Consider the following 22,022-nt stretch of genomic DNA (forward strand, 5'->3'; position numbering starts at 1 on the left):
ACTCTGTCTCTGACCTCTGTCCCTTTCTCAATCCCATCTCCTCCTCGCCCACCCTCAGCTCTGGAATGCCCGGAGAACAGCCATTTCGAGGAGTGCATGATGTGTACAGAGACCTGTGAGACCCTGGCACTGGGCCCCATCTGTGTGGACAGCTGCTCCGAGGGGTGTCAGTGTGACGAGGGCTATGCCCTGCAAGGCAGCCAGTGCGTCCCCCGGAGCGAGTGTGGCTGCAACTTTGAGGGACACCAACTTGCCACCAATGAGACCTTCTGGGTGGACCTGGACTGCCAGATCTTCTGCTACTGCAATGGCACAGACAACAGCGTCCACTGTGAAAACATCCCCTGCAAGGGTGACGAGTACTGCATGGAGGAGGGCGGCCTCTACTACTGCCAGGCCCGCACCGACGCCTCCTGCATCGTCTCGGGCTACGGCCACTACCTGACCTTTGACGGCTACCCTTTTGACTTCCAGACCAGCTGCCCGCTCATCCTGTGCACCACAGGAAGCAGGCCGAGCTCAGACACGTTCCCCAAGTTCGTCGTCACAGCCAAGAACGAGGACCGGGAACCGTCGCTGGCCTTGTGGGTCAAGCAGGTGGACGTGACCGTGTTGGGCTACAGCATCGTGATTCACAGGGCCTACAAGCACACGGTGCTGGTGAGCGGTCACAGGCCAGACCCCAGGAGGGGAGCCGTGGGGATGTGAGGATAGGGGTCCCGGGTCAGCAAGTCAGGCTGCAGCTGAACCAGGCAGGTCCAGAATCCAAGGAAAAGCAGAGGATGTTAGAGCACAGAGGGGCCCTGGAGACTTCCCATCACTTTATCTTACAGATAAGGAAACAGGGCCCTCAGAGAGAAAAATACCCAAGTCACAGGCACCAAATTAGGAACAGAGCCAGCTCTAGGAATGGTGCCTTTCATATTGTAGCAGAGTGTGTTGGAGACGGCACAGACCTAGATGGAGTCCCAGCTTGGCTACACTGAGCGGCCTCAGACAGTCGCTGTGTGTATACGAGAATGTGCACCTAGCATGGACTAGGCGTCAATAAGTGGTACTGCTGTCTAATCCACCTCCTTCCCTTAGCTGAGATCAAAATATTTGCCTCCTTGGGCCTCCTGCTACCTCTTTCAGTCTCCCTTTCGCTCCCAGGGGACCTGGGAGTTCAGGAGTCTTGTCCACATCTGGAGCACCCTGGGGCTCCCTTGCAGTCTTCTTACTTTTCACTCCCTTGGCCATGAAGACAGGAGCAGGTAGGGGCTGAGGAGTTCCATGCATTCCGAGTCCAGCCTGAGGATGTCAGCCGCAGCCACAGGCTGGCCACCCCTCCCCCAAGGGCCCGCCCTGAGCAACACTTGGGACACCAGCAAGCCACTGCTTTAGCATTTTGGAGGAGCTGACTTAGGATGTCAACCTTTTAACACCATCCTCCCAGGTCTGCGGTGTAATTTATCTCTAAGGAGGTTCCTCTTCCTCTCATATACATTCCCTTTCAAATTCTGAGCTGTTAAAGATTTCCTTGGGCAACTCTGCTGATTTCTTTCCTTCCTTAGAATTTCCTTTAACCCCCTTCTCTGACAAAGAGAAGTTTCTGAGCTTCTTAAACTGTCCTCCCTTTCACGTTTACTGGAAAGTGTGCCTTCTTAGCATCTAAGATGGAAGTCTCACTACGAACCTTCTTCTTCCTTTTCTTGGGTATTTTACCCAAATGCCATTGGTACCCTCTGTGTTTCACCTAACAGTTGGTTCCTCTATCATTTATGGCATTAGTCATACTGTATTTTTCCATGATGTTCATGTCCAGCTCACTCAATATTCATAGTGGACTCCTTGAGGGCAGGAACCACACATAATCCATCTTTATGTTAAATGAATATACTGTGTGCTATGACACTCAGAGCATTTGTCAAATGAACGAAGGAGATAACATAATAAGCCCTTTCTTCCAAGGTTCCTACGACTTTCATTTTGCTGCTCGTCACTTCTTTAGCAATTTGAGAGATGAAATTGGCACCTGGACAGGTTAGGAGTGTATCAGATGCCTTGCTTTTAGCCACAAAAGGTTTCCAACAGATGTCCAGATAGTCAAAGTCGCTCTTTACAATCACTTCCCTCTCCTCCATTTTCATCAATTGTGTTAAAACAAACACATCAATCATTTTGTCCCTGTGGCTTCATCATATTTGCCCTTTTCTCCTTTGCTCCTCCTCTGACATATTTCTGCCCTTAGATTTATAATTTTGGATATCGTTCCTTATCTCTGTGACATTCAACACGTTTCCACCTTTCTACCTTTCAGGTTTTTTTCTTCTTCTAAAATATAATCTGTTAACAGGCCCTGTCCCATCCAGTGTACTCTGAAAGCGTATTTTCTGCCTTGTGTTACACGCTGTCAAGGTTTAGGTATATAGACATCTGAGGCTACCCATGTTTTCTGACCCAGTTATTTTCACATATAGACACTGGACCTTCATGAACACTTGTTCTTTTTCCTGCTCTCCCTTCTCTCCTCCCCAGTGGCTGATTCTCTTCTCTCACCAGGTGTTTCCCTCCCTTTGGGTCAGCTCACCTTCCAGGCACGTGTCTCATGAGATGCACTCACGCCTAAAGTCAAGAGCCATGAGAACTACACAGCTGGTTTCTTCCTCCCACAAAGAAATGCGGAGGGAAGGGTCTATTGGTTCTTAGGGCTGCTGTCACAAAGCATCACAGACTAGGTGGCCTGAAACAGCAGAAACCTATCCTGTTACAGTCCTGGAGGCCAGGAGTCCTAAACCAAGGTGTCCTCAGGGCCATGCTCCCCCCGAGGTCCTAGGGGAACCTCTGTTCCAGGCTTTCCTCCAGCTTCTGGTGGTTGTAGGTGACCCTTGGCTTGTGGCAGCATAACTCCAGTCTCTGCCTCCGTATTTTCATGGGCTTCGTCCCTCTGTGCCAAATCTCTCTCTCCTTTTAAGGACACTAGTCATTGGATTGAGGGCCCACCCTTTTCCCGCATGATCTCATCTTAATGATTACATCTGCAAAGACCCTATTTCCAAATAAGGTCACGTTCACAGGTCCTGGGGGTTAAGACTTCAATATACCTTTTGGGGGGACACAATTCAATCTACAACAGGGAGTAATTAGAGAGTAATGGGCATGAAGGAGGAATTGATTAAAGGGGTGGGGGGACCCTTTCCAGGGCTCTTCTTTCTAGGTCACCAGATGTCCAAAATGCCCAAGCTGGGAATAGAGTGTACAGCTTTCAGATCTCTGACAGAAAGACCAAGTTCAGGATGCTTGAAGGTTCTTTTCTTCTGGGGCCTAGGGGATAGATTTAGCATTTACTTTGAATTTTTAATATGCATTGCAGGATCTGCTTGTTCAATGATTTGCGTTTGTTTTTCCCATGATGTTATTATTAGTCACCATCTCTCCCTGAGAGAAGAATAACGGCCGTCATAATGACAGCGCGCGGTGGAGCGCCAGGCAAAACACAGCACAGAGCCCGGGTCACTGCTGGTGCTTGCAAAAACGGAGGTGACATGGAAGTGACTCCTTGGGACACCGGGTCCCTCTGTGATTCTGACCTTTCTCGGCATTAAGCAGTACTGAGGATGTGGGGAAACCCACCAAGCCGAGGGAAATTAGAAATAAATATGCTATGTTTATACCAGCCAGGGAGTAGGGGTGAGCGACAGAGGTGAGCCACTCCCGGGCACCGCAGAGCCCACGCCTCAGCCGTCCACAGCCCGAGCTCCATAGAGACGGCCTCTCTCCTCCATCTCCCTCAGGCTTCTGCACAGCCGGGTCCTGCATGGTCCAGGCCAAGGGGCAGGCTCTCAGGACCTTCCAGAGCTGGTGTTTTTCTCACTGATTGCCCACCCCGTGGCCATGAGAGAAGAGGGAAGCTTTGAGCATCACTCTGGCTCAGTTGCATCTGACGGGCTTGCATTGACAGGCTGTTCTGTGCCAAGCCCTTCGGGTAGAAACGTGAGTCAGAAACAGGCCTCTGTCCTAAGGGAACTCAGGGTCTAGTGGGAGAGACAGACGTGTTTGCAGGGAACGTCAGCGTGATGTGAAGTTCCAGAAAAATGTGACGTGCAGTGGGGAAGGGGGGTGTGTCATGAGAGAACAGGTTGCCTGAGCCGCCTGGGGGGATGGAGGGAAGGCTTCTGCAAGAGATGATCCAGACCTGAGCCCTGAAGGCATCCATTGGCCAGGCCGTGAAAGAGGCAGAGGGCGTCCTAGGACAAGGAAACGTCAGTGGAGATCCAGGGCGGGGGTGTGAAGGGGGCCTCAGAACAGCTGAAGAACAGCTGTAGCGGCAATCAAAGCCAGTTGTTTAAAGGAAAGCTCGCTACTGAAAAGCGAATATGTGGCCTTATTTCCAATACTTCAGTATTAGAAACACATTTCCCCCACCCATCCCCATGCCCTGCTCTCTTCCTCCTCTGCGCCGGCCTCTTCCATCCATCCTTATCCACCCCTCCCTTCCTCTGCCTCTCTCTTTCCCTCCGTTTCACAGGGACAGACAGGGCAGTGATGTAGGGGTGGAGGTCGCATTCCTGGGGCCTGAGAGACAGGGAGAAGCTGGGCAGGCCTGTCTGCGTCGAGGCCTTCCTTTCCCAGGTGCTCCTGGGCAGTGACAGGACTCGAAGGCCTTGAGCTGTAATCCAGGCACATGGCCTCTCCAAGGTATCGCCCCCTCCTTGACACCCAGTAGCCAGGAATAGAGAATGCGGAGAAACTCAGGAGGAAAAGCCAGCCAGCACGCGTGAGCCCTTGGGTGCTCAGGCTTTAGTTTATTCGTGCGAGTTGTCAAGGCTCGTGGGAGTCCCCACGGCCTCTGCTTCCCTCGGTGACTTTGCACACCTGAGCTCTCTGTCTCTGGGCCTCCCAGGTGAGAAAGTTATGCTCACCAGTCACGATCTCCCTCTTCCTCTTCCCCCCTCCATGCTGTCTCTGAAATGACCCATCACCACGCCCTCTTCACCTCCTGTCCTCTTTCCAGAGAACGAATTATCTCTTCCCCTCTCCATGGCCACTCTCCACCTACACCATCCCTTTTTGGCCCTCTCAGCCTCTTGCCTGTCTCTCATCTCCTCCCCCTCCTGTGTCTTGGGCTTTTCTCTTCAACCCATAAACATATTCGTTCTAAGATAAACCTTGACCCCGATTCAATCCAATCCCTCTTCTAACCAGTCCCTCTCCTCCCCTTTCCTACCAGACTCCCGGAGAGAGACATCTCTGCTTCCATATCCCCTGTTTGCCGTTTAACCTCTGCGACCTAGCCTCTGGTATCACCACGCTACTGAAGTTCTCTTACTAAGATCACTGGCGACTTCTTCTTTGAAAAATGAATGAGTCTTTTTCAGGCTTGATTTCATGGGACGTTACAGACGAGGCCCTCCGTGGTCCAGGCCCTCCCCGCCTCTCCATCTTCATCTCCCATCATCCCCGAGGTCACATTTTATGCTCCAGCATCATTCAATTGCTGTAATTCCTCATACTTATTAGGCATTTCCCCTCCTCTTGGCCTCAGCTCAGGCTACACCCTTTTCTTGGGATTCCCTTTTCTTCACTCTCATTCCTTCATTTTTTGTTGTTGTTTTGTTTTGTTTTTAATTTTTATTGAAATATAGTTGATTTACAATGTTGTGTTAGTTTCAGGGGTACAGTAAAGTGATTCAGTTATACATACATATATGTGCGTGTGTGTGTGTACATGTATATATACATACACACATATATATATAGCCTTTTTTTACATTTTCCCTTCCATTATAGGTTATTACAAGATATTGAGTAGAGTTTCCTGTGCTGTACAGTAGGTTCTTGTTGGTTATCTATTTTATATATAGTAGTGTTTATATTTTTTAAAATTTTTATTGGGGTATAGTTGCTTTACAATGTTGTGTTAGTTTCTGCTGTACAGCAAAGTGGATCAGTTATACATATACATATATCCACTCTTGTTTAGATTCTTTTGCCGTATAGACCATTCCAGAGTATTGAGTAGAGTTCCCCGTGCTCTACAGCAGGTCCTTATTAGTTATCCAGTAGTGTGAGCTCCCCGTGCTCTACAGCAGGTCCTTATTAGTTATCCAGTAGTGTGAGTTCCCCGTGCTCTACAGCAGGTCCTTATTAGTTATCCAGTAGTGTGAGTTCCCCGTGCTCTACAGCAGGTCCTTATTAGTTATCTTGACTGGACAACATCACTCAGCCTTCAGGACCGGATGTGGGCACCATCCTCTGCGGGCATCCCTGATTCTGTCCCCAGGCTGAGTCTGGTGCCTGTGCATCTATTTATCTCTATCGTTGCTTTCATCAGATGATGTTATTATTACCTGTTTATGTACTTGTCTCTGCCACATGCCTGTGAGCTCCTAGGGAAAGAGCCCTATGCTTTATTCCAGCGTTGAGCACGATGCTTGGTGCACAGTAGTGCCAAACTGATGGCTCCTGGATGAATGAGTGAATTCTGCCTGGAGCAATATTCATAGGCAAGGAGATCGCTGAGTTGAAATTTGAAGGGTGAAAATTGCCCCAGAGAAAGAGAGGATGGGGGAAGGACACCATTGCTGTCTTAGGTTGGTTCCCTAGAGGCAGAGTCTGAGGTGGGGATTCCTGAAAGTGAGGGAAGAACCAAGGGCAGAGAGCTCAGCGAGGATGTGGTCTAAGTTGGACATCAGCCTGGGCCACCGGGAGCTCTGGTGCATGACGTGCGCACAGAGTTGGTCCCCCGTGTTGGTCAGTCATTGGCCGAGGGCTGCCCTTAGGTGGGGGTGGGGCTGGATGGGGGTGTCATAACCTCCTGGGCCAAGGGCCCCCCTTTTGGCCAAGGCCAGCTGTGAGTTATCGTTAACTCACAATCACAACTGCTAAGGATGGACACAGAAGGCACCACCACACTCGCAGCAAAGGAAACGGCACGTGGAACGGGGCAGCTCGGTCCATCTGGGGAGCAGCGAAGTGCTGGGTATGGCTGGGGTGGAGGAAGTGAGTGGGTTGGGCCCGAGAGGCAGGGGCCAGCTCCTGGAGAGCCCTGTACCATGTGCTAAGCGTACCCCACATTTTATTCAAGCTATGCAGGGGGTTTTAAGTATTAATTAATTGCTTTCAATTGCATTAAAAAATATTGGAGAGGCAGTGGTGAGTGGCTGGAGGAGGGGGGCAGTACCGGGGTAGGGAGACCAGTCGGGGGCATATTCAAGAGTCAAGGTGGAGGGTGATGAGAGTCTGAACTAAGGTGGTAGCAGTGGGGCTGGGGGCAGGGGTGTCAGATGGGAGAGAGATTAAGGAGGTCAGGAGCGGGGTTATTTCCTGGCGGGGAGCAATCTACGACCACCACCCTGTGGGCAGCCACCTTCTTCTTTCAGGAGGAAGCCCAGCTCTCCTCTTAGCCCTCACAACAGTCTGTTTTCCATCAAGCACTCACCCAGCCAAGGGCTGCAGGATTTGGCTCACCTGCATCAAAATGGTTCAAGGGCCGTGCAGTTCCGGAGTTTGACTTAAGGGATTTCCTTGTTTTCTGAATTTAAAATCTGCGGGAGGAAACATGCATCCAGTGCCGTCTCCATTGTGCTGGGCGCCCAGCAGCGGGTGAGGGGAAGGTGGCCGTATGGATCAATAAAGTGTGGTCCCTGCCCTCAGGTTGCTCCTAACCGTGTAGTGGAGACAGAGGTGTAGACAGCCAGCTGTAATATAAGACAGATGCGATGTGTGCTTCAGTAGCAGGGTACACGTGCTTGATCTTGGCCAGAGGTGCAGGAGAACACGAGAGAAGTATAAGTAACATGTTCTGGTTGCCCAGACGAGGGAGTGATTCTTCCTGACCACCAGCTCCGAAAATCTTGCCTTATAGAAGAGCCGACATTTGAGCAGGGTCTGGGGGATGAGAAGGATATTGGCAGGTAAAGAACGGCATCCTAGGCAGAGGCACCAGCAAAATCAAGTCATTCCTCAGGAAAAAGAAGATCCTAGAGGAATTAATAAATTGGGGCTTGTCTAAGAGAAATCCACAGTAAAGCTGGAAATAGAAACACAAGAGTTTTAGGTTTGGGTATTTTAGTCTAAACTTTAATTGAATCCTTATTACCCTCTCATTACCTTGGAGAAAACAATTTGAACTCCTGGAGGGAATAATGCTATAAACAGAAGGCACTGAAATAAATAGGTATATTCGTGTACAAAGGATAGTCATTTAAGTGTTCAAATCCTAATAATAATAGTTGAGGGACAGAAACAACACTAAATGCAAAGATTTCATTCAACTGCTCCAACCCCCCGTGGGGCTGCCTCTCAGAGGCTAATCATTAGAAGAGCGGGGCGGGGCTGCCTGGGCCACCTGTATTGTCTGTGCCGACCCTCTTGCTCTTGCAGGTCAACAATGAACGGCTCTATCTGCCCCTGAAGTTGGGACAAGGGAAGATAAACATCTTTTCCTTTGGCTTCCATGTCGTGGTGGAAACTGACTTTGGCCTGAAGGTTGTGTATGATTGGAAGACCTTCCTGTCCATCACGGTCCCTCGGGGCATGCAGAACATCACCTACGGCCTGTGTGGCCGCTATAACGGCAACCCCGAAGATGACCTGGAGATGCCCATGGGTCTGCTGGCCTCCAGCGTCAATGAGTTTGGACAGAGCTGGGTGAAGAGGGACACCTTCTGCCAGGTTGGCTGTGGCGACCGCTGCCCTTCCTGTGCCAAAGTGGAAGGTTTCTCCAAAGTGCAGCAGCTCTGCAGCCTGATCCCCAACCAGAACGCAGGCTTCACCAAGTGTCACAGCAAGGTCAACCCCGCTTTCTTCTACAAGAACTGCCTGTTTGACTCTTGCATCGATGGCGGCGCCGTGCAGACCGCCTGCAGCTGGCTGCAGAACTACGCCAGCACGTGCCAGACACAGGGGATCGCAGTGACCGGCTGGAGGAACTACACGTCCTGCTGTGAGTCCTTCCCGTTGTCTCTCCTTCCATCTTGATTGGTGTGGGCAGGCCGGTCATCCAGTACAAGTCAGAGCAAGCTGAGTGGGGCAATTTCAGGAAATGCACTTTGGAATTGAGTTTGTTCCCTGAAACAAGAGATTGAACCGCCTGGAGCCTCTGTTTTCTTATCTGTAAAGTGGGGTTAATACCGCTTATTCCCTGTATTCCTCTGAGGACGAAATAAGATCACATACATAAAGCACAGAGCAGTACACATGGCCTTTGGGCTCAGCAAGGGCACAATAAGATTCTAACAAAGGACGAATCGAGGGAAGAGTGAGTTAGTAGATTGCTTTGTTCTAGAACCTCATGGACCCATCATTAAGTGTACTGATAATTTATACACTTTCTCTTAGTGTGTTTTTCTATTTGATTCATATATGTCATATATCCGTCTCTGCGTTGATGAAATATAGCAGAATGTTAAAAGCATTGGAAAAAGAATTAGATACACCTAAAATTAACATTAATATTGCACATCAACTACATCTCAATGAAAAACAAGAGAAAGAGCTAGAGCTCCTGGATTCTAGCCTTGCTCTGTCCTTAAGGATCGGTGTGACTTTGAAGCATTTCACTTTTCCTCCCTGGTCCTTAGTTTCCCCCTGATAATGCTCTGCCTACACTCTTTATGCTACAGAAACGTCAGGAGGATCAAACTGGGTAACTGAAAGCCTAGCACACTCCATGCATGTTAAGTGGTATCGTTAACATTCGTGGCTCGCTTTGAGCCAAGCCCAGTGCTCCACACTTTATCAACATTTGTTCCTCCATAACCCAATTAGGGAGAAGCTGAGACTCAGAGGAGTTAAGTAATTTGCCTAAGGTCCTACTATCTCAGTGGCAAAGTCAGGGTTTGACCTTCCAGCCCCAAAGCTCCTGCCCTCAACTCATACGCTTCACAGTGGAATAATTTGTCTGCATTTAGCACATCACAATAGGAAAAGACGGGGAAGAGAAACCAGTATTGGTCTTTGGCCAATCTGCCTTGGTCTATTTTCCCATCTCAATCTCATTAGCTATAGCAAATTTCTTTTAGGCCTAACTGTATGAAAAAGGCTACGCATGGATGCTGAATGCAAAGAGCTCTAAATAAGTGATCCAGCAGGGGTCCCGGAGAGTAAACTCCCTTTTCATCCTGGGAAAGGGAGATTTGGATAAAAAACCAGAAACAGTGTTGTCGTTTAATGCTCACACAGTTCATTTACATCCCACATAACTGGATTCATGTCGATTGGGAGGACAGGGTGGGAGGAAGTGGGGGCGGGGGGAAAGATGCCATTTCAGCCATGCTCAGTCCCTGAGTGAGGGGCTGGGGGGAGCGATGCCAGTAGGAGTGACTGTCCAGACTAATTGGCCTCTGGTGACTTTAGTAAAATAAATACGCCTATAAAAACGTCAGGGTCTGGATAAATCTCTAGAGCTACTCTGGATTCACTGGGGTGAGCTCAGTGGGGCGAGAGAGCTTGTCCTTCCTCTAAATCAGCACACCAGGCTGTAGACACAGGGGCCTAAAGATGGTGCAGGACGGGGAGACAGTTTTAGGAAGGAGACACTGCCTGCTGCCTCTTGAGACCTGCTACAGGGCGTTCCCTCTTTTCCTGTGGCCATGCCATGGCGACTGCACTGCTGTGTGGCGTGGCTGGGATGGGGAGCGAGGGGTAGTGTATGCCCACATCCATTGCCTCCAGCTGCAATGGGCGGGGAGACCGTAGGGAAGAACTGTTTTTAGAGGAGGCTAATTCCAGGAAGTCTCACCTTAATTTATGGATATCAATTTTTGTCACTCACAGGAAAGAAAAGGAAGCAAGTTCGTAAGCTCTTATGACCTTACCTTTGAGGAGGAAGGTCCCCTACTTCTATGCAGCTTGGACCCATGGGGCTGAAACTGGTGCAGGATGGGGAAGCAGTTTGGAAAAGGGATACCCTTCATAATGCATATGAAAACTATTTTTCTTGTCCGTCTGTCCCCTCCACCAGCAACTTTTCCTCTCCCCTCCTCAAAGTTCTGTCCAGACATCGGTTGCCTACTCTATACACCGTCACAGGGAGTTCCATCCAAGGCACTCAGAGCAGAGTCTGTCCTGCCTCACCCTTGGCCATGGACCCCATCCGGGCCTAGATAGCTGCCTGCCAGCAAGGCCCAGGCCAAGCGTCCTTACCACGAGAGGGATAGACCTTCCCCCACCTTGGCATTTCAGGACAGGGGCCAAGATCCAAAAGAGAGCTCCTGAAGAGGTGGTGGTGGTGACTGGCAAAAAGAAAAGCTAAAATAAGAGAAAGAAATTATACTTTAAAGACGGCGTGTGGGTGGAGATTGGGGGGGCGGACACAGTTGGAGACAGCTTAGTTTTCCATTTTGAATTTCAGAACAGAGAAAAGCCGTGGGAGATGGAGTCCTAACTCAGCCAATTCAATCTGAGAGATCAGTGAACACAGGCTGCCTTGAATACAGTTGTTTGTAACCATATCTGACATGACGTTAATCTCTGAGAAGCAAGGGCAGAACAGCATCCCTCTGCCCACCCCCCACTTCTACTAAGAATTAATCCATTTCAACACTCACATGTTGAGATATGAGAATGGTGTTTTCAGGAGAAAAAGGATTAACCCAGAACTGCCCGTTAAATGTACGCTTTATTGGTAACAAGGTAGAATGCTGTTGTTTTTCAATGATATTGGCTGTTCCTATCAATGGGATAATTTATTACTCAATTACCTTCTTTGCAAATGCATTGGAAAACTCCTTCACCCAAGTTGAACAAACAGACTTGGGGCGGGGTGGGGGGAAAGGGAGGCCGATTGTCTTAATTACTAACCCATCCTTAAAATTCTTTCAGCTGAATTTGTCATTCTTTCAGTCCCTTAATGGGGGACTTAAAGTAGAGCACTGGGTGGTGAGAGTACGGTAAGAGAAGCAAATAACAAATGCATAGCAGGTATTTAGCTCCGCCCGCGTGCCAGGCACTATTCTAAGTGCGATATGAGTCCTCACTCATTGACTCCTGTAACTTTACAGCAACCCTGTAAAGTAGGCACCATTAATAGTCCCATTTTCTAGAGGAAGAAACTAAAGCTCAGAGTGATTCAATTACTTCCCCAAGGCAAGTGGCTTGGGTAAGTTGGAAAGTACCTCCAGAGACAGTGCTCTCCCCCTGTGCAGTGCTGCTTCTCTTACCCTGGTCAGGCCAGGAGGCCCTGAGGAGCTGGGGAGCCCGCAGGTACTGCAGAGCGTGTACAGCTCTGTAGGATCAGGTCTGTGAAGGCATCTCCCAACCTCAGTGGGCCATTGTGAGAATTAACTGTGATGATGTCTCATAAACCAGGCCACCTGGTGCCTGACATCTGGTACGTGGTCAGCCAAGTTTGAGTATCATTATCATTTTCTCTTTTATCAGAGGCAGCTTTTGCTACTTCAGAGTCCGGGGTCCAAAGTCTGGTAATTAGGGGGTTTCTTATATATTTCTCTGCAAACTCAGTAAATTCTAGTGGAACAACTTTTAAAAATTCCTATTACTATTATGACAACTGCTCCTACTATTAATAACAGAAGCTTTCATTGAAGTACCAGGCACTGTACCAGAAGCTTTGCAAAATCGCACTTCATTTTATCTTTACTACTTATTATCCCCATTTTACAGATGAGGAAGCAGAGGTTTAGTGAGAGTAAGTAACCTGCCCAAGGTGACACTGCTAGTTAGTTGCAAAGCCAGGGCTCAAACAAGGTCAATTCTATTGCATTGCTGCATTGCTCCTCAGAGGGACCCACACATCCTACCCACCTTGGGCACAAAGGCTACATCAGTCCACTGGCCACAGCAAGAGACACATTCGTGACCGTGATAGAAATCCAGGTGTAGAGGCATCATCACTCTCAGCTCTTAGTACTTCATTTGGGTGGAGAAAATCAGAATTAGGAATTTGGAAGTTTGTTTTCAAGAATCAAATATTTATTAACCACCTGTCATGTTCTCAGCACTATTTTGAGGGCCCTGGAAGAATCAGAAGTGTAAAATAATGAGTTTATTGTCTAGTTGGAGAAATAGGACCAGCATACTTGAAACAACAGTGGACATCTCTAAATCGATAGTATATCTTCCCAGATATTAAAATGTATTGTAGAGTTTCAGTAATTAAAACAAGTCAATACCGGCACATTCCCAGAAAGACCAACCAGTGGACTGATGAGAAAGTCCAGAAACAGGCTCAAACACTAAAGAGAAATTAGTATATAGTAAAGCTGGCATTTCAGATCACTGGGGGGAAATGTACTATTCAATAAGGGACAAACTAGCAGGCAGAAAACTATTTAAACACTTCCTTCATTTCCTCAATCAAAAATAAAGTCTGGGGGGGTAGTGGTGGGATGAATTGGGAGATTGGGATTGACATGTATGCACTAATATGTATAAAATAGATAACTGATAAGAACCTGCTGTATAAAAAATTAATTTAATTAAATTAAAAAGAAAAGGGAATGAAAAAAAAATAAAGTCCAGACAGAACCAAGATTAAACATAGAAATTTAAGTTATAAAACTACTAGAAGAAAAACAAAGGAGTCTTTTTGGTAATCTTGCAGTAGAGAGGGACTTTCTAAGCAAAATGACCAAAGCCATAAGGGAAAACCTGATAAATTTGATTACTTTAAATTTTTAAATTTCTACGTGGCAAAAACATAATCAAAGCCACAAACATACCAAAAAAAAAAAAAAAAAAAGAAGAAGCAAAGTCAAAAGACAAATGATAAATATTTTTAACACATGACAGACAAAAGTCTATTTTTCATTTATAAAGAGCTTTTACAATTCAATAAGAAAAAAATTCAACCAACACAAAATGTGCAAAGGATGTGAAAAGGCAGTTCACAGGAAAGACATACAGATGGATTACAAACAAATGAAAAGACAGTCAACCTCACAAAGAATGCAAATGAAATAAGGACATAGCAGCTATGGCATTAAAATTGTTTTATTGTGGTAATATAGACATAAAATTTACTATGTTAACCATTTTTAAGTGTACAGTTCAGTGGCATTAAATACATTCATATTGCTGTGCAACCATCACCACCATCCATCTCCAGAACTCTTTTCATCTTGCAAAACTGAAACTCTGTACCCACTAAATAATAACTCTCCATTCCATAACACTCCAATAATTCTCCCCACCCCACACCACCCCACACCACCCCAGCCCCTGGCAACCAATGTTCTACTTTCTGTCTTTGTGAACTTAACTACTTTAGATACCTTGGAGAAGTGGACTCATACAGTATTTGTCTTTTTTTTTTTTAATTTATTTTTGGCTGCATTGGGTCTCCATTGCTGTGCGTGGGCTTTCTCTAGTTGCGGCGAGCGGGGGCTAGTCTTTGTTGCCGTGAGTGGGCTTCCTGTTGCGGTGGCTTCTCTTTGTTGCGGAGCACAGGCTCTAGGCACGCGGGCTCAGTAGTTGTGGTGCATGGGCTTAGTTGCTCCGCAGCATGTGGCATCTTCCCAGACCAGGGCTCGAACGCATGTCCCCTGCACTGGCAGGCGGATTCTTAACCACTGAGACACCAGGGAAGTCCCCCAGTATTTGTCTTTTTGTGGGTGCTTTATTTCACTTAGCATAACGTCCTCAAGGTTCATCCTTGTAGTATACTGCGGAATTTCCTTCCTTTTTAAGGCTGAATAATTCCATTGTATATAGACATTTTGCTCATCCATTCATCCATTGATGGACACTTGGATTGCTTCCACGGTTTAGCTATTGTGAATAATGCTGCTATGACAACGTGTATAAATATCTCTTTGAAATACTTCTCTCAAATCTTTTGAGTATATACCCAGGAGTGGAATTGACAATAAGTTCATTTGTACCATTTTTTTAGATTCCACATATAAGCGATACCATATGATATTTGTCTTTCTCTGTCTGACTTACTTCACTCAGTATGACAATCTCTAGGTCCATCCATGTCACTGCAAATGGCATTATTAGTTTCTGTAAAACTTTTAAGCAAATCTATCTTTAATGATTGGCTAACACTTACTGAACGCTTAGTTGCTTGGCACTGTTGTAAGTACACAGACTCACTCGTTCCCTCCCAATGAGCCATGAAGCGGTGCTGTGGGTATCTCTGTTGTACAGATAAGGAACTGAGGCCCAGAGAGATTAAGTAATGGCTCCAGTCTCTTACAGCTTGGCTCCAGAGCCCACGCTCTTCACCAGGACCCCAACTGCCTTCCAGAAAAGCATCTACATGCATTTGAAAACCACAGAACATAGCTGACATGGGTCGGTCTGTATACACAGGCACACACACTGCACGTTTGCCTTCTCAGAAATCAAGAGGCTCAGGGGCCTACCGTTTATAAACTACTGTCTTAGAAAAAGGTCCTGGAAGTTCTGAGTTGGTATTGGTATAAGAGTAGGGAGTTCTGCAGATAAGTTGGGACTCCACCTGGGGCTTGAAGAATGCAGGATTCAGATAGGCTGGGAGGATGAAGAAGGGGTTGGGGAAGGGAGATCAACACACCTGGGGACCTAAAGGCAGGAGTGAATATGGGGCACCCCCGGGGGGCCATCCAGTGACTCACTGGAGTCAAGATGCATGTTGGGAGATGGGTTTAAGGCAACAGGTTCTAGAGGACCTCAGGAAACAAGGCTGAGGACAGGACAAAGATGGTGTGAGGAGACTTGTCACCTCCATCTGCTCTTTGGTCCATTACTTCCACAGGGATAAGTCAGATAGAGGCTTTCCATAAGCAGAGAGAGTAGGAAAGAGGGAAGGTGGCAAAGCTTCCTCCCCACCGGGCCTCCGTCTCCGCAAGTGGGTGAGCGATGGGCCAGAGGAAAGCGTTGACCGTCCTGGTGACTGTCGATCTTGACTCTCGTCTCCCGTTCCAGCCGTCACCTGCCCTCCCAACAGCCACTACGAGAGCTGCGTGAGCGTGTGCCAGCCCCGCTGCGCCGCGATCCGCCTGAAGAGCGACTGCAACCACTACTGCGTGGAGGGCTGCCAGTGCGACGCCGGCTACGTCCTCAACGGCAAAAGCTGCATCCTGCCCCACAACTGCGGCTGCTACTCTGACGGCAAGTACTACGAGGTAGGGGCGCCCCACCCACCGGGTCCTCCTTGCTGGGCAGCAGATTTCTCTCCCGCTCCAAGAGGCGGGCCACGGTGGACCCATCTTCCCACTTGAATCCACTTGTGGTGTGGATTCGCAGGGAAGCAGAGCGGGGGGCCGAGAGGTCAAGGACAGGTCTGGTGAGGCTCTTGCGCACGGAGTACCGGATTGGGAAACGTGTTTGGGTCTCACTCTCCCACCCTTCCTCGCTAGCATTTGTGTTTCTCTCTCCTCCACGCCTTTCTCTAGGCCCTTCTGATTTCTTCTCCTGTAAATCTTAGTTAGAAAGCTTCTGATGTGGCTACTGTTTGGAAATAGGACGGTGGTGAATCTGACATTTGTAGCTGTCTTGGCTAAGGACACTTTTAACTGCAAAAGATAGAGCTTGAGGCTAGCAGATGGGGCTTTGCCTCTTCTGCTTATTGCAGCTCCATTAGAGAGAGTGAGGGCTGCCATCTCTGCATGTGTCATTTGTCAGTCTAGTACCGTCCCCCGAGAGTTGTGTCCTACCCTCTGCTTCTCTCTCTTTGGGGGCTTCACATAAAGCTGATGAAGATGCCCTTCTTTGAGTAAAACATATTAGCTCACACAATCATTTACTTTTCTACCCTGTAATCTTTCTTTATGTGCTGTGATGCTAAGCTAGAAGAGATCTTTCCTGGAGAGGGTATTTAGCCCTTGGTTCTGCCTCCAGGCCACTCTCTGTTTAAAGGATATCAACACGTACACTGGCGAGTAGACAGTTAACAATAGCATCGATGGAATAGCTGCTATTTGCAGATCGCTGTGCTAGTGGTATCGTTGGGGATGATAAAGCATGTTCCCTGCCTTAAGGAACTTGAAAATCTATTCAGGAGAGGGGGAAAGAATGCACTTTAGGGCTTCCCTGGTGGCGCAGTGGTTGAGAGTCCGCCTGCCCACGCAGGGGACGCGGGTTCGTGCCCCGGACCGGGAAGATCCCACGTGCCGCGGAGCGGCTGGGCCCGTGGGCCATGGCCGCTGAGCCTGCGCGTCCGGAGCCTGTGCTCCGCCACGGGAGAGGCCACAACAGTGAGGCCCGCGTACCGCAAAAAAGAAAAAAAGCACTTTAAAGAACAAGAGGACAATTACAAAATAACATATCAACAAGTGAAATATAATACCCTAGAGAACTAATCAATTTTAAGATGAAAAAGAGCCACAGCATTAAAAAAATCTAATTGAAATGTCTGAACTGGAAATAAACTAGGCAAAAAATAAATAATGCCTCCTTTCTGTAAAGATGCATTGTTCTTGTTCAAGAACAACTAAGTTGGCTTTACTTTGAGAGGAGATAAAAGAAAATCAATATGGACGTTACCTTCGGTCTCATTTTCGGTGGGAAATTTGTTTAAATGTTGTATTAGAAAGATGGGGAAAAGTAGAGTAAAATAGTAAAATTGATCAAAGAAGGCTTCTTGGTAGAGGTGAGTTTTGAAGTTAAGCTCTTAGAAATATTGATTATTTGAAAGGAAGAGGCAGACCATGTGGGAGAAAATAATAATAGATTCCGTTTTCCCACAATCTGGGAGAAGAGATAACCAGGCTCAAAACTGAAAAACACTATTATAATCTCTGCTCCCCTGTCCAGAGATTTACTGAAATGTATCCATCTAGCAAGTGTGTCATGCACCCCTCCACAGAGATCCTGAGTGTCTGTGACATAACGGAATGAGATTCGGGTTTGATCCTAGCTGAACCAATGCTGTTGATGTGACATTGAGCAAACTGTGTCATTCCTCTGAGCTTCTGTTGCCTTATCTACAAAACATTACTAACAATACCAACTCAGTATGGTTGTTGTATGAATAATCAATGCCAGGTGCCTTAGTACCTGGCACCTAGTAGTTCAATAATTGGTAACTGCTATTGTTTTTGTTCATTCTCTTCAGAAGCATTTTATAAATGAAAAATCCAGGTGTGTTAATGAAACGATGCGTGTAAAAGCCCTTGGAGCTCTCGGGAAGGCACAATACAGCTCTCAGCAGCTGTTAGCACTATAAACATTATTATCCGCTTTTCATCAGAAAGTCAGTGGGTTTTGACAACAACATATATCTGGGAAGTAGCAAACTCACAAAACAGATAATCTACTTGCCACAATTCAAACAAGCTTGGAGGCTGTTTATTCAACAGATTTCTTTGGAAATAAAAAGAGAACACATCTAGCTATTAGCATGTAGGGTAATCACCCAGCTGACGTTGTCGGGTCTAATTAAGGTGGAGAAAGCAGCACTGGGCCTGTCTCTTTACTGTGATGCCAGTTTCATGATCGAGTTCCCCTGTGGGATGAGTTATTTACCCTTGATCATATCCACATGCTTCAGGTTATTTTGCTCTTTCCACCCATGTAATGTCTGACTTCTCATCAGAGAGAGGCCAGACCGTCCGCTCAATTTTTCTGCAAATCTGACAAGAGAAAGAAAGTCAATATTTTACAGGTCTGGAAGGAGGGAAGGCTTGGTTCCGGGAACTACTTCATTTTGAGGATGAAAGAATCAGCAGGGCACTGGAATCTTAAAGTGCACCAGATTGAGAAAACTCTTCCTGGAAGATCTCACCCTCTATCTACTTACCCTTGGATCTGAGTCAGATCTGTATTTGATATCCAGGGTTTTGATAAGTCTATAGTTAAAATGGAAAATGGTGACCAGACAGTAGCATAGGCCCATCTTGTGCCATTTAAACACCTCTGGGGCTTCCCTGGTGGCGCAGTGGTTGAGAGTCCGCCTGCCGATGCAGGGGACACGGGTTCGTGCCCCGGTCCGGGAAGATCCCACATGCCGCGGAGCGGCTGGGCCCGTGAGCCATGGCCGCTGAGCCTGCGCGTCCGGAGCCTGTGCTCCGCAACGGGAGAGGCCACAACAGTGAGAGGCCCGCGTACCGCAAAAACAATAAATAAATAAACCACCTCTGGATAGCACCGTTTTAGAAAATTGAATTAATGCCCCGAGTGGCCACATCTCTATGAAGTAGTCCACTCGTTGGGACCACACTCCACTTGGACAATCACGACCAATTTCCAACAGTTTCCTGGAATTCTTGGTCTAGAACAAGTGCAAGATCAAGAGCACGAGGTCCTCAAGCAGAGTCATGTCTACAGATTTGCAGAAGGAGTGAAAAATAATAGCTGCTACCAACTGATGATCCACTTGGTCGTAGTGTTTAATATAACTTTATATAATTCCTCACTATCTGAAAGAGGGTGAGCGGTCCTTCTCCGGTAATAACAGCAGCTATTATTTATTGAGTACCTTCTCTCAGCCGGAAAATGTGCTTCACATGTCTTATTTAATCTTCACAACTGCCTTGCAAGATATTATTATTATCTCCAGTTTCGAGAGAGGAAACTGACACTCTGGGAGCTTGGTAGTGCCCCTCAGGGTGGCACATGTAGGGTGGCAGGGCTGGGATCAAACCCCAGGTGGCCTGATCTCAAAGCTCTCCTTTCATGGAACCTCACTGTTATCTAGGCCTCTCACTTCAGGACATAGAAATGGAGTATTTGCAACAGAAGTAAATTGGAAGTAGATTAGATACAAGGAAAACGTTTGGAACAGTGAGTATTGTGGAATGTTGAAATGGTTCATCATAAGAGTTGGTTATCGCTTTCTTTTAACCTATTTAAGATTGAAGGGTGGGGTTTATCATTATTGAGTGAATTTAAATTTCTTCCTTGAAGTGGAGCTGGTACTTGTTAGATTAATTTCCTACCAAATATTTTTCCTCTTCACTTAGTTCCTCCTCTGGCAGCTGCCCATTCCAGTTGGTTGGCTGTGATTAGTTCTACAATCCAGCCGTAGAAATTCCCAAATTCTTGACTGAAACCAATAAAGACTAAATTGCACATTGTTTGGCATCTGAGTTACATGCAGGGGGTGTAACGTTTGAATTGAACCAGCCTCCCTACTGCTCCTTGTTGCAAATTCCAGCCCCATTACTGATAGGCCAGCCCCGCCTGGAAAGGGTCCAGGTGGACTGGGCTTTGGGGGCCCCAACTCTGACCACAGCCTGAGTTGCATGCAAACGGCGCCTCTCTTCCAGCCCAAGCAGCTGTTCTGGAACAGTGACTGCACGCGGCGCTGCCGCTGTTTCCGGCGCAACCTGATCCAGTGCGACCCGCGCCAGTGCAAGTCAGACGAAGAGTGCGCGCTGCGCAACGGGGTGCGCGGCTGCTTCAGCACCAAGACCTCCTACTGCCTGGCGGCCGGCGGCGGCGTCTTCCGCACCTTCGACGGCGCCTTCCTCCGCTTCCCAGCCAACTGCGCCTTCGTGCTCTCCACCATCTGCCAGAAGCTCCCCGACATCTCCTTCCAGCTCATCATCAACTTCGACAAGTGGTCGTCCCCCAATCTCACCATCATTTCGCCCGTCTATTTCTACATTAACGAAGAGCAGATTCTCATCAACGACCGGCACACTGTCAAGGTGACGAGCCTGTCCTTGATTCTTAAGAAACGTACTCTGGAACGTGGGCGTGTCTAGGGGGTTGTTTGCTGTGGTTTTCCGTGAGGTTTGAGGATAACAGGCTGTTGCTTCATACGTACCATACACCGATGACCAGATTTTAAAGAATGAAAATATAAAGATTCTATAAGCGTAAGCGTGGGCCCCATTTAGTCCTTGACTAACGATTTCCAAAGGAAATGTACAGTGTCTCAGGGCTATAAGGTCGGTGTGGGTGCTGATAGAGCCTCAGGTGATAAAATGGTAGCTAAGTCAACTTTTACTTTGAATTAATTTCCAAAAAGCATCTCATTTGCTTTTAAGAGCCTTTAAAATTATTCTTAGCTCTGCCTACCTGTACCAAGACCCACTCTTTCATCTCTGCCATCCTTTCTAGAAACTGAGAGAAGGCAAGCGTTTGCCTATAAACACAGCTACTAAATAAAAACGGAAGAGAGTTGCAAGAGGGAGGAGATATGGGGATATATGTATATGTATAGCTGATTCTCTTTGTTATACAGCAGAAACTAACAAACCATTGTAGAGCAATTATACTCCAATAAAGATGTTAAACCAACAAACAAAAACGGCAGGGAGGGATCGTCCCTCGCTATGAGAGCGCCCCCTGATGACACACCAAGGGAAAGAAAACAGAGGAAGGATATGGTGGCTTTCTCTTAGGTTGGCCCTTCCCTAGGCCTGCTGCCTGGTTTCTTGTGAATCTTAGACCCGTATATAAATAAATGTGAATCTCCAACCCACCCCCATAACTAATACACCTCTCCAACTTGCATTCCTCCCATCCCTCCATTTAAGAAGATAATCTGCTCGGAACTAGTGGTGGTGACCCCCAGCCTCTCAGCTAAACCAGGCTGTTCATAGCAGACAGACCAGAACCATGGAGTCAGCACCCGGTACCCCGGGTTGCGGTTCCAGCTAGGAAGGGCCAGGGAGAGAGCCAGCACACGCATAGGAGCATTTTTGGAATTGAGTGTTACTGTATCTGCTTTCTACCACGGGCTCAGATAATTGTGCACTGGGAATATCTTTATCTGAAGAGTCATCAAATAGCTTAGTATCCAGCCTTAGGGAAAAGACTGGCAGTATTTTGCAGGCTTAAAAGGAAAAGTCTGGATTTTAATACTGGTTTTTAACGTCAATGAAAGCTGCTACTGTTTTTGACACTCCAATTCCTTTTGCAAATTGGCCCGCATAGACACAACTGCATCGGTCCAGAATACAGCAGCAAGAAAGTGAAAAGGGACCACGTGACAGCAAAACTGAATAAAATACCCCCAGCCACTAAAATAGTAAAGAATCATATTTTTTAAAGGCTTCTGCTTTTTTTAAGAAATGGAAGTTACTAATAACCTGGGGTGGGGAGAAGAATTTATTTTGTAAGTACAGGAAAGGCATGTTATGTTCTGTCCTAAGGGCTAAGGAAAAAAGAAACTGTTATAAAGCAAGAAAATGACAAATGGA

General features: G+C 47.3%; 1 protein-coding gene across 12 annotated transcripts in view; it reads left to right on the forward strand.

Annotated features, from left to right (window-relative positions):
* The window catches only part of TECTA (tectorin alpha), a 78,712-nt gene that overhangs the window by 38,694 nt on the left and 17,996 nt on the right, over positions 1–22,022 (forward strand). For 10 of the 12 annotated variants that reach the window (XM_049713273.1, XM_049713276.1, XM_049713270.1 and 7 more), the window contains 4 exons: positions 59–660; positions 8,365–8,926; positions 15,856–16,055; positions 20,139–20,522. In XM_049713273.1, coding sequence (XP_049569230.1) covers positions 59–660; positions 8,365–8,926; positions 15,856–16,055; positions 20,139–20,522 — 1,748 coding nt within the window. The remainder of the gene's footprint in view (positions 1–58; positions 661–8,364; positions 8,927–15,855; positions 16,056–20,138; positions 20,523–22,022) is intronic. The other 2 variants (XM_049713271.1, XM_049713274.1) reach the window with 2 other exon arrangements.

The sequence above is a fragment of the Orcinus orca genome, chromosome 8 (genome assembly GCF_937001465.1).
Source record: "Orcinus orca chromosome 8, mOrcOrc1.1, whole genome shotgun sequence".
Classification (NCBI taxonomy): Eukaryota; Metazoa; Chordata; class Mammalia; order Artiodactyla; family Delphinidae; genus Orcinus; species Orcinus orca.